Genomic DNA, 15,649 nt, shown 5'->3' with positions numbered 1-15,649 from the left:
GCACAGCTTTCACACAAATGTTTGATAAATTCCATAACTTTTTTCTTACATTCTGTTGATACACAAATGTTGAATTTGGCACTTATGTACATAACTCCTTTAGACAGATTTGAAACGTGACATTTTGGTTCAGTTTTGTTGGCTCCCGCTTTGTGGAGCCATTAAGACTGAGGAAGAAAAAGTGAAGAGAGAAAAATTGCTCTTTCGCATTTGTTAAGGTTTTACATGCCCCTTGGTTTGCAGCGTAATTCTGCAACAGAACTTACTAAGTGTTGACAGCTTCCTGAGAATGCACATATTTGCATTACAATTGGTTTCATAAGCAGGTCTGTTTCTGGAGTGCTTTGAATAACCCCTTATTTGTATAAAGGCTTCTTGCCATTGGTGAACCGTTAACTTTTGACTATTATTCAAAATATCCTTTAATTGCGTTATTTCTCAAAAGGTTACCACATGGGCCAATCAATAAGGCAGATGTTGTGGTGGGAGTCTGTTACAGACCACTCAGCCAGGATGAAGAGGTAGATGAAATTCTGTAAGTAATTAGGAGAAGTCTCACTATTGCAACCGCTTGTTCTCATGGGGGACTTCAACTTCTCAGATGTCTGCTGGAAATACAATAGAACAGAGACAAAAGATGTAGTGATGAAAGATGAGGTTACGACCGAGGTGCTTAATGCCTTTCTTGTCTCACTCTTTATTAGTAAGAACAATTTTTCTGAGGATACCCAGCCCCCTTAGTTGGAAGATGGTCACAGGGAGCAGAATGAAGTACCTGTAATCTGGTGGGAAACTGCAGGCGATCTACTGCATCTTATAAATGTTCATAGGTCTATGAATCTAGACAGGATTCATCCAGGGGTACTGAAGAAGCTGGCAGAAGTGCTCACGAAGCCGCTTTTGGTAATTTACAAGCAGTCCTGGCTGGTTAAAAACAAACAAGAAAATAAAAACATAGAGGTTTCTGTGTAGATGATTTAAGAATGTAAACAGATTGTCAAGCAAAGGCTTTATGATCTACTTTCTGAATTTTTTTGTAAACTTTCCACTGGAGTGTAGTCTAGAAAAGTACAGGGTGGAGCTAGTATTTTATAAGGGGGATAAATACTTGTTCATATATTCTCAGTTTTGATAATTTTGGTTTATGCCAAGTGGAGCATTGAGACTTTTTTCGTTTAAGAAACAGAACAAAATACATTGAACTACAACTGTTCACTTATATATAGTCTTTGAAATGGACTAAAATCTAACCAACACTGGTTACTTTGGTTTTGAGATTTCTGATTAGTGGATTTATTAAAGACTAAGCCCCGTATTTGTTGGTTTATTCCTTATTGTGCTTCTGTGAAAAAAAAATATATATATTACAAAATATAAAAATATATAAAAAATAAACATATATTACAAAATAATAATTGTAAGGAGTTTTGGAAAATGAACTAAGCCAGTGGTGACTGGTTATGTATCATGTCAAAGTCACTGAATGTGCCTTTGAGGAAAAGTCTTTTGGGATTTTGGAGCTACTTTTAGAGTCACTGAACAGTGATGCTTATTATTTACTAATTTCTAGATAGTGACAATCATTTAAATAGCAATTTTAATCAAAAGTAAGGGGATAGTTTTAATTTCATTTAAAAAATAGGTTTAAGATAGGCTGACATTATTTATTTTTTCCACCATTCCTTTCTCAATCCATCCTTCTGATGGATGAATCTTCACTTAACCTACAGAATAAAATGTCACATCAGAGAAGTAGCACTCCAGACTAAAATGTCACATTATAGGAGGAGCACTCCATGAAGAATTTTCAAGTGACCCTTGCATGCTCCAGTTTGATTGACGTCATTGAAGAAATAAGATGGTCCCATAGAAATCACCTCCAAAAGAAAGTGCCTGAAAGTTTTCTGAGCTGCTTTTTCTGGTGTATGATTACTCAAAGCTTGTCAACTCACTGTAAACAGGTTATATTCCTGTCAAAATGGGAGTCTTCTTAACCATGCCAATTCATGCTACTAAAAAATACATATGTACAAAATTGAAATTCCTTTTTGCCTTTGAGAATGCAATGTGCACAGTCAAATTTTATGGCATAAAAAGAATAGCTATGTAATAGGTAGTAAGAAAATATAAGATGTATTGTTATTTACATCTAAAATAATACCTAACTTTATAGTATTGCATTTCAAGTGTTCTGGGCTGTACTATTGTAAACTCTCAATAATAGTAACAATGTGATCAATAAGCTAGATAACATTTGTATTGCAAGGAACTAGGATATTTTTCCCCATAAGGTAGAAATGGCAGCACTTCTATATTATTTGCTATTAACTTGATAATGAGTCATGATTGCACTTTAACTGGAAAACTGGTAAGAGAACAAAGATTCAGTGAGAGTAGAGGTAACTAATCTAAAGTGAAAAAAAAAGAATAGAGTGTAATTCATTGTCTGATAATAATTGTCAATTTGTCAGAGATAAATGCTGAAGATCAAATTTTATGAAAAACGAGAACATACATATTGGATGTCTGCTATAGATGTATAGTAACTATGATATTAGGGCTCCAAAGACAATCAGAGGGCTGTAGCACCTCTCCTATGAAGAAAGGCTGAGAGAGCTGGGGATCAAGGCTCCTGGGAGACCTCACTGTGGCCTTACAATACTTAAAGGGGTCTTATAAAAAGGATGGAGAAGGACTCTTTAGTCAGGTAAATTAGTAGGTATAATGATAGGACAAGGAAACAGGTTGCCCAGAGAAGCTGTGGATGCACCATCCCTGGAAGTGCTTAAGGCCAGGCTGGATGGGGCTTTGGGCAACCTGGTGTGATGGGAGGTGTCCCTGCCCATGGCAGGGGGGTTTGGACCTAGGTTATCTCTAAAGTCCTTTCCAACCCAAACAATTCTATGTTGCTGTAAGATTTTTAGTTCTGAGACCATAGTGGACTACAGTGGCTCCTTGAGGAGCCCCACACAATACAGAGGAGCTGTCTACCTAGCTGAAGGCAAAACTGTGTGCCCTATGTACTTCTTCCTTGCACTGTTTGGGTACCTGCTGCTTTGTTCACATGAAGCGGAGCATATGGAGGAAAGCAAAAGAGGATTTGTGGAAGATCCATAAGTAAAAATGGTCAATGTGTAGACCATTAGAGCAAAGTTTGTGAGGAAGTAACATTATGTTGTTGTAGTTTTGGATTGCAAAGAGCCATTCTTCATATAGTCAATCAAGTAATGGGTACAGTGTACATTTTGAATAGCTAGTGGTTTTATTCTACATCCCTCTGTGGTGCTGGTAGAATGGACAGAAATCTGGAAATTATGCCAAAGTGATGAGAGCTTCTGAAAAGAGTAGCGTGAATAGCATAGTAGCCCCAAAGGTGAGGTACTTTTCGCTGTCATTGTGGACACCATAGATAGGTTTTTGGTTTAGATTATACACAGTGATACACAAAGGCTGTGAGGAAGTCCTTGTGCCTCACCATGATGTTGTCTACAGGCTTGCAGTCCCCCACAATAGCTCAACACAAGCCTACAGATTTTAGGATTAGTGATGTATTTTGCAAAGCTGCCATGACAAGCAGAATATCCTTTTCATTCTGTTTGGTCCTGACTAAATCCCAAGCCTCTACCAAGAATAATCAACTTCACATGCCCAAGCAAATACCTTATATTTATGTGTTTCTCTTGTGTGCTCATTGGGTCTCTGTTCCCCATGCACACCTTTGCAAATGCACCAGCAGAAACTTCCCCATGCCTTTGATGGGCAAAGCTGTGTCAACTCTTCCTGTAGAGAAGCAAAGCAGGTAAAGACAATTTTTTGCTGGTCACATGGAATTGCCCCTTTCCCCCCCAGCAGGTGATGGGCAGCTGCTGTGTTTCGCTGCTTGTCTGTCAGGACAACAGTAGCAGTGTCTTTGTCATGTCAGCCAGGAGATACCTGGTGAAAGGGATCCCTCGCTGGTCTGATCCGTTGTGTGGCTCTGGGCTCTTGTTGTCTTCCTGCCTTAGATAGCAGCAGTAGCTGTGGCAGGCTGATGAGGAATTCATTTGAGTGTCTCCTATTCTTCACCCTGGCATAGACTGTCATTTGGAAATCTCAGTTTTAGGCACTGAGGAGCTGGAAGCTCATGTGATCTGTGGAAAAAAATAGTCTGACAGGATTCTCTGCAAAGGTATCTCTACTGGATTGTAAACTGGCTGAGGGGAGTTCACTGTGAAGTTTCGAGTTGTACTTGCGGTTTTCTTTTTTCTCTTCCACCAAAGGATTTCAAGGATGAGTGGAGTGCTTAACATTGTTGCTGGTTTTGACTAAGAATGAGTGAACTCTATGAAGCTGAATAATTGAGAGTATCCATGGTGGAAGATGAGAAGGAGTGAGAAGTTTTTTGTTCTATCCAGCGTCTAAGGAGTAGTTACCATCTAGATCCTCTTGCTAAGAAAACAGCACTTAGAGTGGGAGACAATGGCTGGACATTCAGTCCATGGCAGCCTGGCTTATTCATTGTCCTTACTAGAAAAATATTTTTTTTTAAAAAAGAGAGAAGGGACTAATTAAGACCAGATTCAGAGAAGTCAGGACATGCTTTTTATTTTTATTTTTCCTCCAGGAATAGTATTTAGTTCGTGTCTGATCATGCATGATCCAGGATGGAAATTCAGAACAAGCCTAAAATGTATCGCGACATTATTTTACCTTTGCCCAGAGCATGGCTGTGTGTTGTAGGATTACTGGGACAGACCATTGTCACATGCCAAAATAAAAAATGCAAATCTAGCATTTTGTTCATGCGGTTAAATAAGAACAGCCTTGGACAATGGTTATACCTTTAATGTTTGTTTTAATTAAAAGCCTGAAACTCTAAGCTTACTTCTGGGATGATATCCCTCAGATATCCCTCCTGTACTTACATGAGTTAGTAGCAGGAGGCCCAATACGATTTTTTTTTTTTCTGGGGCATTCCGTTTTCTTCTGTTGTGCCCTCTGATAGAACTCCTTCTGTGAGGGCTTGTAGGACTCAGTCTGTGCACAGACATCAACCTTTTCAGCGTTCTTGACCTTGGATTGGGTATTATTGTCCATTACATTAATGTCCTATTGTACAGTGCCTCTCAGGAGTGTTTTGACAGCAGAGTATGATGACTGTTCTTGATAGTATAGCTACAAAGTCTTTAAAACTTTTTTTCTTTCTTTATTTATTTCTTTTTTTTTTCTTTTTTTTTTTTTTTTTTCTCCTTCAAATTAAAATGGTGGGATCAAGGTAGGCTTAGTGCTGTATTCTTCTGGGACAGGAATGGGTGAGAACTGGATTGAGAAAGCAGTCTTCTATTCCTGAGGCAGCAGAAGATTAAATATCACAGAGATACTGTTATTGAACTCTGCTTGTGTTGCAAGCACAAGCTTGTTCTTACTTTTAAGAAATAATAATACAAAATGATGTGCCTCTGGTGTTCCTCTTGGTACCTCCTAGGATTGGTTGCAGCTAGACTTTCCTACTGGGGGCTGCTGTGGATCCCTGCTCCCTTTCTAATCATCTTCTGAAAGTACAGTGTGACTTCTGTTTAGGATGTCTTCCTTTTACAGTGGATTGGAGAGAGCCTGACTTCTGTACTGGTACATGGGAGTCAGAGGAACTGGCTTTTGTACTAATAGAGAGTTGAAATGAAGCCAGAGTACATGCCAAGACTCAGAATTCAGGAGTTTTTCTCAGTATGATAACATAAAGGAAACCAATGTATCAACAATATTATCCCATTAGGAGCCCTCTGTTACTAGTGTTAGATGGTCAGCCATGAATGAGTCACTGACCCCCTGCAGGTAGTGCTATCAGGAATGAAGAAGTGCTGTACGTAAGTAAGCACTATGAGAACAACCAAGATGTTAAATGAGATGCTTCCAACATATCAAATATCCAAGCGGTAAACACGGTGTTGTACTCTAATCCTTCCTAATACAAGTTCTGTAATTTTCCTCATGCTCTGCTGTTACAGCTGTGTTGTTCAAGGGATTGCTTTAAAGAAAGTTAGAATATAATCCTTCTGCTGTATTGATCCAACAGAGAAAATCCAAGGTAAATGCTTTAAAAGTTACTACAAATGAAATACATGGTTAATATTTCAAATCATTTATATTTGAGGAGATTATACATGGCTCCACACGCAGATATTTTACACGATTATGAAGATTTCTGTCTCAGAAACTCTGTGGCTAACTTCAGCCTTTGCTGGAGCCTGTGAGCTCACAAATACTCATTAACTAAAAGCAACATTTGGAGAATGTATGTCCAGAAGAGAAAAGAAATATAAGTACTCTTTTGGCAGTCATGTGTTGAAGGGGGGCTTCCAAAGGGAGCTTCTGTGCTGGGGACTTTTTGGAAGATATGCCCCAATTTGATAAGTGATGTTAGAGATCAGATCACCGAAGCATATGGTAACAAGTTGGAAGATGGTGTTTACCTCAAAATTTTAAAGCTCTTAAGGTTAGAAAAGCTCATTTGATAAATGCAGTGTAAAAATCCTATCTTAAAGCTGTATAACAGGAGCTTGGAAGGTGTTTGTACTTGGTTTGATGTGTTACTTAGACATTTTGAAAAAGGGGTATAGAATGGGGAATAAATTATAAAAGTGCAATTTATTATTATATGAGAATTTAAAGATAGGATGGGAATTTAAAGGTAGGGATTAAGCATGCTTTACAAAGGGTTCTTCTGTGGGTGATGTAGAATTCATCTTCAGTTTCATGTACTTGAAATTCGAAATTTGGTATCTTCATGGAGTAAGGTGTTGAAGCTCCAAATTACAGTCAGATCTAGTTAGTACAGGTAGAAAGACTGCAAATCCAGATGTCTACTTTAGAATAGAACTGAATCTTTAGCTTTTCACTGAGAGCCTACATGCCAGAGATGCTCTTCAACTCCTTCCTGAGATAACTACTTCGAGGTTTCAACTAAAGAGGTGGCCCATCCGTGTATGCCATATCCTGAGTGCAGGCCCAAGGTTGTGTCTCAACAGAGGCACGGGACTGGAGGAATTTCAGAGGAGGACAACGAGAATGACCAAGTCTGTGAAAACCACCACTGCAGGAGTCAAATGGAAAGTGTCAAGTGTCCACGATACCTTTGCTATGTAAGTGCCAATCAGGAAAAATTAAAATTGTTGAACAAGAGCTACCATGCCTTAAAAAGCAAACAAATGAATAAAATGTCTTCCCTTCCTGCCTAATAAAAGATTTGGCTGTCCTACATAAGAGGAAATGGGATGTGGAGTCAATTCAGATGGTTCACAACTACTCTCCACCCTGTCCTAATAAGAAGCTAAAAGATTGGGCTGTGAAGGTGGAAAAGAAGGGCTTATGAACCCCATATGCTTCCCCATATGGTTCCTTTGGACTTTAATCCCAAGGAGTCAGCAAGGACTCCTCGATCCAGAGCTATGTAGGTGATCGTTCTGCAAGAATAGCCTGCTACCTGAGTTTGCAGGGAGCAAGAATGAAGACCATTCTATGACCAAGGTTAACCAGGTTTCTGCCTTCTTTATATTGTTAGAGGGGAAAAAAAAAAAAGAAAAAAAAAAAAAAAAGAGGGTGTCAAGGTTGCTTTTACTTTTTACTGTGATCTGAAATCTGTCAGCAGAGTTGGGGCTCTTGGGCAAGGGAATGGTGACTACTCCAGTGATAAAACAGACATCCTAACTCTGTCCATTTTTGTTCCTAAGGAAACTAGAATTTTTGTATCTCCTGTCTTCAGACAAGGGTAGATATAAACCTGATGGTCTGTCTTTGGGGTGGGTAGGCAAACTATTCATACGTACTGAGCTCTATGCTTCAGTAGACTCTGTATACTAAATAAAGTTTTAGTTAAGTGCTGTCTGACTCTCTTTGCCTGAGGAATATTTGAAGCAGGCAGTTTTTGTTCTGTCCTTCTTGTTTGCTGTTGTGTGGTCATCTGTGAGACCGTGGAGTAAGCAAAAATGAGTTGGAATGAAAAACTAGCACGTAGTATTAAGCTGATCCAGTTTACTTGTGTTGGCACAAGAGTAACTGTGATGTGAAGGAGGATTGCCTGATTATGGGAGGATGGGAATGGTGTCAGTACCACTTTTTGTTGTTTGAAAATTGCAGCCTGAGAGCTTCATTTCCACCAGTTCAGGGAAGCATTACATTTACAACGAAATTTACAGACTTGGGTTATAGAGGTGATATAAATAGTCTGTCAGGATTTCTATATCAAAGGCCTACTGAGAGGAGTTTCTGGCTTAAAAAACAAGTTCTGGGCAAAATTGCATGCTTGTTGTCTGTATTTGTAGGTGCTAGTTTATGTTTGTTTATTTTCATTCAATTTTACAGAAAATTTAAAGGTTTAATTTTTTTTTTGATACCTTAAAAAATGAATAGTGTTGCCTTCTGCTTTCAGTTTCAGCATTAAAGCTATCTCAGATGCGCTGAACATTAGGCTCTAATAGTATGCTTTAAAAAATCAAACTGATCTAGTTTTGATCTTTGAAGAGCTGGCTACTATTTACAGGCCTTCACTTCTTGTTTGCACCGTGGTTAATGCTGTGTATGTTCTGCATATTGCATAAGTCACATACTGCTGACATCAAATACAGAAGACTTGACATACGAATGTATTTCTCAGTCATGCCTCAAGCACAGGACCGAAAAAAGGGTTGACCTTAAGACCTTCACTGTGGCGCAGCTATTATATTCTCGGTCAGACGCTGCCTCCATACGGCACGCTGCTTCCTTACATGCAGCTTACGTGATTTAATGAATTGATTGTTCAGTGTGAAGCAATTTGAAGGGATCTGTTTTTCTACATCTGCAGTGAGATTGTCAAAAGAAGGCTGATGGGACATCACAGCTAATGCTGCCTTGTTTTCAGAGCTCTGCTGGCATGATGCTGGCTTAGGCTTTCACAGTGAAGTTTTGCACCTAAGGGCTCTGCAGTGATGCATGCCCAGCAGCAGGTCTGGTTGTAGGGAGCAGGGGCAGCAATGGACAGCAAGCAGTCAGTTACAGCAGTGCCAGGGCTTGCTCCTTGGGCAGGCAGGTAGAAGTCACATTTCTGTATCTTTCCGCTCCTGGGAATTGCTCAGATCTTTCAGAGATCTGGGCAGTCGTAGTGTGCTCTTCTTCCTATGTCTGTGAGGCAAATAAACAGCAAATAGTGATCACAAATCATATGCAGGGATTTATCTAAGATCACATACAGGGAGTAGGGTTTGTGCTGGCATCTCCCATGGCCCGATGATTCTTCCATACCAGTGAAGCATCCTCCTGACTCAAAGCCTGACCAAAGTTCCCCAGGTGAAATGTCTGGCCTGCTTGTGGTTTTCTACAGAGACTTTGACATTCCTCCTGTCACTGATCTCTTCCTTGCCATCTTTTGCCCCAGTAGCATCCCTCAAACAGAATCCTTGCAGACAAGTGGAATAATATTCAACAAATCGGTAAAATAATGCAGTTTCTCTCCTTTTTTGAGACTGTACAGGATACTGGGAATCGCTGGTGCTAAGCACCTTTGAGCTGCATTTATGCAGGAGCAGAAAAATTTGTTGTTATGACATAAGTGTTTATTATTGAACTGTGCAACTTACTGTAGAAAATATTCTGTGGGTATTTGTTTTTCACCCATCTGGAGCCACCTCAGAATTTGTACTTGTCTAACAACTCATCTTAAGTGTATACAGTAGGCAGGTATATACATACAATCGAATGCTAATTACTTTCCCACTGATTAAAAGAGAGACTGGAGTACTGCAGCTGATGTAGACATATGTATAGTTAAGTAAGGCAGTTATTACTCATCATTATATGATAGCTTCTGTCACCGATAATGGTTTAGGGGCTCAAAGAAGGCTTTCAGGGGAATTAAATTTACCTTAAAATCCACTGATTTATTATCCATATAAAGATAGGCCCTTAATTTGAATGCAGAAATGATTGATCATCATTACTGTCGGGGGCTCCTACACATTATCTCATAATAGAAGTTTGATGTGCTTTACCTGGGAATTTTTTAATATCCACGTACCCATTTTACAGGTGGAGAAGCTAACACAGGTTGAGAAATGTATATAAGTAAAATTAAAAGTATTAAATGTATGCATATGCCTTTATAATCTGGATAAAATAGATAGCTTTCTATTTTTTATTTTTTGAAGCCAACTACAGTATTTAAGATCCAAAATGGTGCTAAGTGTAGTTTGAAGTCTATAGAGATAAATTGTCATTCTTAGATTATAGGGTGGTTTCCTTTATCTCTCTGTCAAGTATTTTTCTGTCAGAGAAACTTGAATGCTGGAGCTTAACTTTCCATGAATCTGTATGAGAAATCACTGAAAATACTTATTTTCAAACCTTGTTTTCTTTCCTCAGATACCTTTTTTTTTTTTTTTTTTAAATTAATTCCTTTGATCAGGAATAGGTTAGTTGCATTTATCTGGGGTAATGTAGCATATCTGGCATTTATGTGTTTTGTTAGCCATGAGTAACTGTAATTTTATTAAGATTTCTAGCATGTTCAAATATTAGACTTAAGCCCTGTCCTATGGCAAATACTAGTGTTTGAATATGCTTACACAAATGTTTTTATTCTCCTAGAAGATAGCGTACTTAATGTAATTGGTAAATCAGATATCTAGCGCTTCATTGTAATGCTCTACTTTACATGTAAATTATGTTTTGAAGCACCATATCTTTTCTCAGTAGTGATTAATCCTTGAAATAAAGGGGGAGGGGGAAATAGCTAGTTGGTTTTAATGATGCATTCCTCCTTTGGGAAAGATTAACTGTGTACAACTTTGTTGAGTTTAGCAATTTGCAATGAATTGTTGAGTTGTCCATAGAGACCAATTCTGTTCTTCCAGAAGAATGTTCACCAGGTTGCATTACTCTCTGTTTCTCTAAAGGAAAGAAGTTATTACATCTCTATCTAAAACACTAGATAGTATGTTCATTGCTGGCATTTGGACTTAACATAAATCTAGGAAGTAGAACTAGGCAGTAATATGTTTAATAGGCAGATAGAGGGAGAGGGTGACTATTTCAAAACATGCTCTTATTTTGTGTCTTTTTATCATAGAATCATAGAATGGATTTGGTTGGAAGGATCCTTAAAGACCATCTAATTCTAACCCACCTTTAGGTACTTCAGAAATGTTTTGCATTTCTGAATTTCAGGTTGTATTTGATGTTCTTTGTCGATTCATCTTAGCCATCTGTGACACACTTGCAGTTAGTCTTTAATATCTTTGGTTACTCTACCTCCTTTTCCCGTTCTTTCTCTTTTTTTTTTTTTTTTTTTTTTTTGGTGGGGGATTGTACATAGCTATTCATGACTTGGTTAATTTTGCTGAAAGACCTATTGCTTTCTGCACCTGTAAGTCCCACAGAAGAAGTGTGAATGTGTGGTAACATCTAGCTTAATTCCTGCAACTGAGGAGCAACATACCAGTGTAAATGTTTGGATTTCCTATGAGAAACTATGGGGGATTCTTGCTAACTATCTTTTTTGTGTGTGATTACGTAGGTTACACTCCACAAAAAGTATCAGACCTGTGGGTAGGTACTCTTATTTGAGAGAGCTGCTGAATCTCTCTTAGTTAAGTGGACTCTGTAAGCTGTGTCTTTATTTGAGACTTAGCTCATGCTCAGGAATTAATAGTAGCAGAGAGTGCTGGAGCAGCGATTTGTAACTGTGCTCAGAGATAGTGCAGCCTTTTAGAAGTTATCTGGAGGAAGAGATTGATGGATAGCAATCAAGCACAGCAACATCTGCATGTTGAATCAGTTTAACATCCATACACAGAAGCGTGATGGTCTTCTTTCATTCTGACATGGAACAACAAATCACTTACTAACAGTGAGAACGGGTGTCGATGTTCCTTCTCACGCCAGTTAGTGCACCATGTGTGCGATGCACAGCAATGTTTTTTTCATTGTTTGTTGTGCTAAAACTGTACTGAGAACTGGCATTTGAACATGAGATGGCAATGAATGAAAATGCTCCTCACCCTTTTTGCTGGAATCTATTGCAAATGAGCATTGTGGATGTGGGACTGATAGAGCGTCCCAGATTTCCCTTGCCAAAGGCTTGGGCTCAGAGACCATTAGGAGTGACAGTGTATCTTTCCACTTAATGGAAGAATATTGCAGTATGAGTAGGTGCATTAACATGTTTTCATTTGCATAGGTTTTGTCTGTGTATTTCACAACTTTGAAAGTATTTGGATGTCAAGTGAATGATGTGAAATAAGTAAATTTAAAGAATACATACAACAGACAAGTCACACAGTTTTTTTCTCTCCCTCTAAACTGCAGCCACAGGAACAAGTCTTCAGGCTGGTCTCATCCTTCAGGGACCTGGAGCTTGAACCAGGGAACACCTTATGGATGGGAGATGACGGCAAACAGAGATGGAAGAGACTACTTCATCAAGTAAGTGGGTAGCGCGAGCTGTGCACACCGCAGCACAGTGCTGCAGCCCTGATCCTAACAGTATCTTCTCAGAATCCTAACTCCTGTTTCAGCCTTACACAGTTTATGTTTCACTGTTTTGTTTTATTGCACACAGATTTGACTTCACGGATCCTTATCCTTTAATAAGCGGTGTTTTGGTGCTTGGTTATTTCATTTACTCAAGCAAACACTAATATAAGGACCTGTAATTTGTTGAGGAATTGCAACAAATGTCATTAACAGAACATGAAAATAAAACTTCCTTGTTTAAAGGACGAAGAAAAAGGGCAATTCTGTCTGGGATTAACAACTCTCCTCCATCTCTGCCACATGAGCTCTTTTAGCTTGTTTAATATATTCATAATACCAGTAATGAGAAAGTGCTCGTTTTGATCCTGTATAGTTAGTATTCTAATTCTTAGATTATCTATAGTCCTTTAGCTCTGAATTTAAAGGTTTGCAAAATAAATGTCCGTGCAAATAATTTGATCATGAACAAAACTGCGTTTTCTTTTCGCAGTGAAAACTGTGCAGAATTGTTTTTTAAAATTACTGAAGTGGCTTGGATAAAATACAGCTTTGTTATCCTAGCAAATGTACATATGTGGCTTTGGAACTTTTTCACTAAGAAGGGGTGGTGGTGAGTTAGCAGAACAATTGCTTAGTATTGCAGCATTAGTTGCTTTAGCTTATATATCATTTTAAGTCCAGCATTTTGTTTCTGCTCATGAAGGCCTGGTTGTTTTTTTTGTTTTGTTTTGTTTTGTTTTTTTTTTGTTTGTTGTTTTTTTTTTGGTTAGTTGGTTTGATTTGATTTGTTTCTAATTATTATTTCATTTTTATGTTTATCGGTCTGATTAGAAACTTGCAGATGCTTTAAAATGTCTTGGATGAGAATTACAGACCCGTCTTTTAACACAGAGTATTAAGATCAGATTTATTTGAAATTGACTATTAAAACCCTAAATTCCCTGCAGATTCTTCATCTGCAAAAAAAACATTTCACAGGGTTAGATCCCCTTTGTATTCATCCCCTATTTGCCCAAGGTGCATAGCTTGGCTTCCATAGGAGGCATTTGCTATCAAAACCAAAGCAAGATTTGTAGCAGTTTGGTAACCTGGAAGCAACCATGATAAGGCTTTCAGGGGTTAGAGAGATTTCAGACGTGTCCAAATTGGAACAAGCTGTCTGGGTTAACGAAGGCTCACAGCTGACTTTGAAATGTCATATTCTTTCTGTAGCAAGTATTTGTCATGCTTTGCATGTCTGAGAGACACAGGCTGCAGTGCTGGGCAATGCGAAGCTGAACACCAGGCACAATATAACTATATTAGCATGGGTTTTCTGCCTGAACTGATTAGGCTTGTCAAAAAGTATTGGAGAGCCTCAAAAGCGCTGTGGTGATAAGACTGTGCTGCTTCTATTACTCTAGTTAGTGCAGGTACCTGCACCTGTAAGGGTTGCAGACCTAGATGTCAGTAACTAGCAACTGCCTGGAGTTCCTGTAGAGAAGGTCTTTCTCAATATCAGAAACTTCTCTTCAGGGGTGTCCATTTTTTCCTTAGAATGTCAGTATATTCTCCTCTGCCTGACTGAGATTCATTTGAACAATAACATCCAATTTCTGAGGACAGGCACCACATTTCATTCCTCTTCTCACTGGTCACATAATGGGATGCTGTATTCGTGTAACTATAAACAGCTGTGGCTTACAGAATGCAGCGCATTAGTACTCATTAATTTTGTAATTTGGGAGCATTTTCTAACCTGCAGTCGATAATGATTATTTGTCTTTTTTTTGTTGTTTGTTTTGGTTTGTTTGTTTACTTTCTTGATTGCCTTTTAGTACCTTAAAGTGCTATATCCCCCTCTTAAAAGCAGAAAAATTAATCTAAGAAGAAAATGTCATAACAAGCAATGCCAAATTAGCTCTTAAGTAATGTTAGGCTTGTTTTTGTTGTTGTTGGTTTGTTCGTTTGCTGGTTGTTTTGGTTTGTTTGTTTTGCGTGTGTTTTTACAAGGTGCTTTCTCTCCATTTCCTTTGGGGCTCTGGTCTTCCATTTTTCTCTGCATGTGGATAGCAGGTAGAGATCATAGAGCTAAATAAGTTGCAATCTAAGGTTAAGATCTTGTCAAAAATAATTTAATAGAAGTCATGGATTTAGCAAAGTGAACCCACTTCTTACAGTCGCAGAATTCTCTATGGGCAGGCAAAAATTATGAGCTTGATGGTAACTATCACTTGATTAGTTACGTTTCATGCTTAAAATACCTAACAAAAGATGTATAATACAAACCTTACATGAACAAAGAATACGGTGTAATTTCAGAAACGTAACAAGTAGAGAGTCCTGCTTTTTCACACATTTCAAGTGTTTTAGAAACACTAACTGCTGTAAAAACACAACATACTCTATTGGTAAATCTTTCCTGAGCTTCACATGCAAGGATCTTTGAGAGAGCAAGGATCTTCTTACGGTTGCACTTCGGCAACCTTCACTCTAAAAAGGAAGGCTGCTGGCCTTCTTTCGCTAGCTAGCTACAGGTATAAAACTGAGTTATTGTAACAAGTGCATGTACCTAAACTGTCATTTTTTTGCCAAGCATAGTTTTAACTGGTAGCCTAGGTTTTACCTAAACCTGTTGAACCTAGTTCTATGTCAGGTTTGTGGGTGTTGAAAGTTTATCCCCTCCACAGCATCTCACTTGTGACTATTTCTTGTCTTTTCATATCTCATTTTAGTCTAGCTCACACTAAAAAGCCTTGCTTACTTTGCAAATACCTACTAGAAGAGCTACATGCTTCTCTTGATATTGCTATATTCTGACATTTTTATTTATTTATTTCTCTTCCTTTCTGAATTGGGCTCTTAGATACCACTTTTAATTCTCCCTTGCAAAGCTTAACAGAATCGAAATGATGGACTGGGAACTCCATCCCACTGCAGAATAAGCTGTGGTATGATAGCAGTGAGGGTCAAAGGGATGGTTTGAATTGCAACGCACAGGTATGGAATTACATCTGGAGCATCCTAGATGATGACATTAGTCAAAGTGCATTCAGGTAAAAAGAAAAATAAATTGTAGGATGGATATTTTGTACACAGTTGGTCTCGAGGAAAAGTGTCTCTCTCTGGATTAGAATCACAGAACAGCCCAGTTGGGAATGGACCTCAAAAGATCACCACGTTCATC

General features: G+C 38.5%; 1 protein-coding gene across 3 annotated transcripts in view; it reads left to right on the top strand.

The window, feature by feature from the left end:
* FRMPD4 (FERM and PDZ domain containing 4) overlaps window positions 1-15,649 on the top strand; it is a 313,851-nt gene that overhangs the window by 175,123 nt on the left and 123,079 nt on the right. For all 3 annotated transcript variants that reach the window (XM_032200773.1, XM_032200764.1, XM_032200790.1), the window contains exon 2: window positions 12,316-12,432. In XM_032200773.1, coding sequence (XP_032056664.1) covers window positions 12,316-12,432 — 117 coding nt within the window. The remainder of the gene's footprint in view (window positions 1-12,315; window positions 12,433-15,649) is intronic.

This window comes from Aythya fuligula, chromosome 1 (genome assembly GCF_009819795.1).
Source record: "Aythya fuligula isolate bAytFul2 chromosome 1, bAytFul2.pri, whole genome shotgun sequence".
NCBI classification, from domain to species: domain Eukaryota; kingdom Metazoa; phylum Chordata; class Aves; order Anseriformes; family Anatidae; genus Aythya; species Aythya fuligula.
Note: the sequence above shows the minus strand (reverse complement) of the source record. Positions and strands in the feature narration are given on the sequence as shown.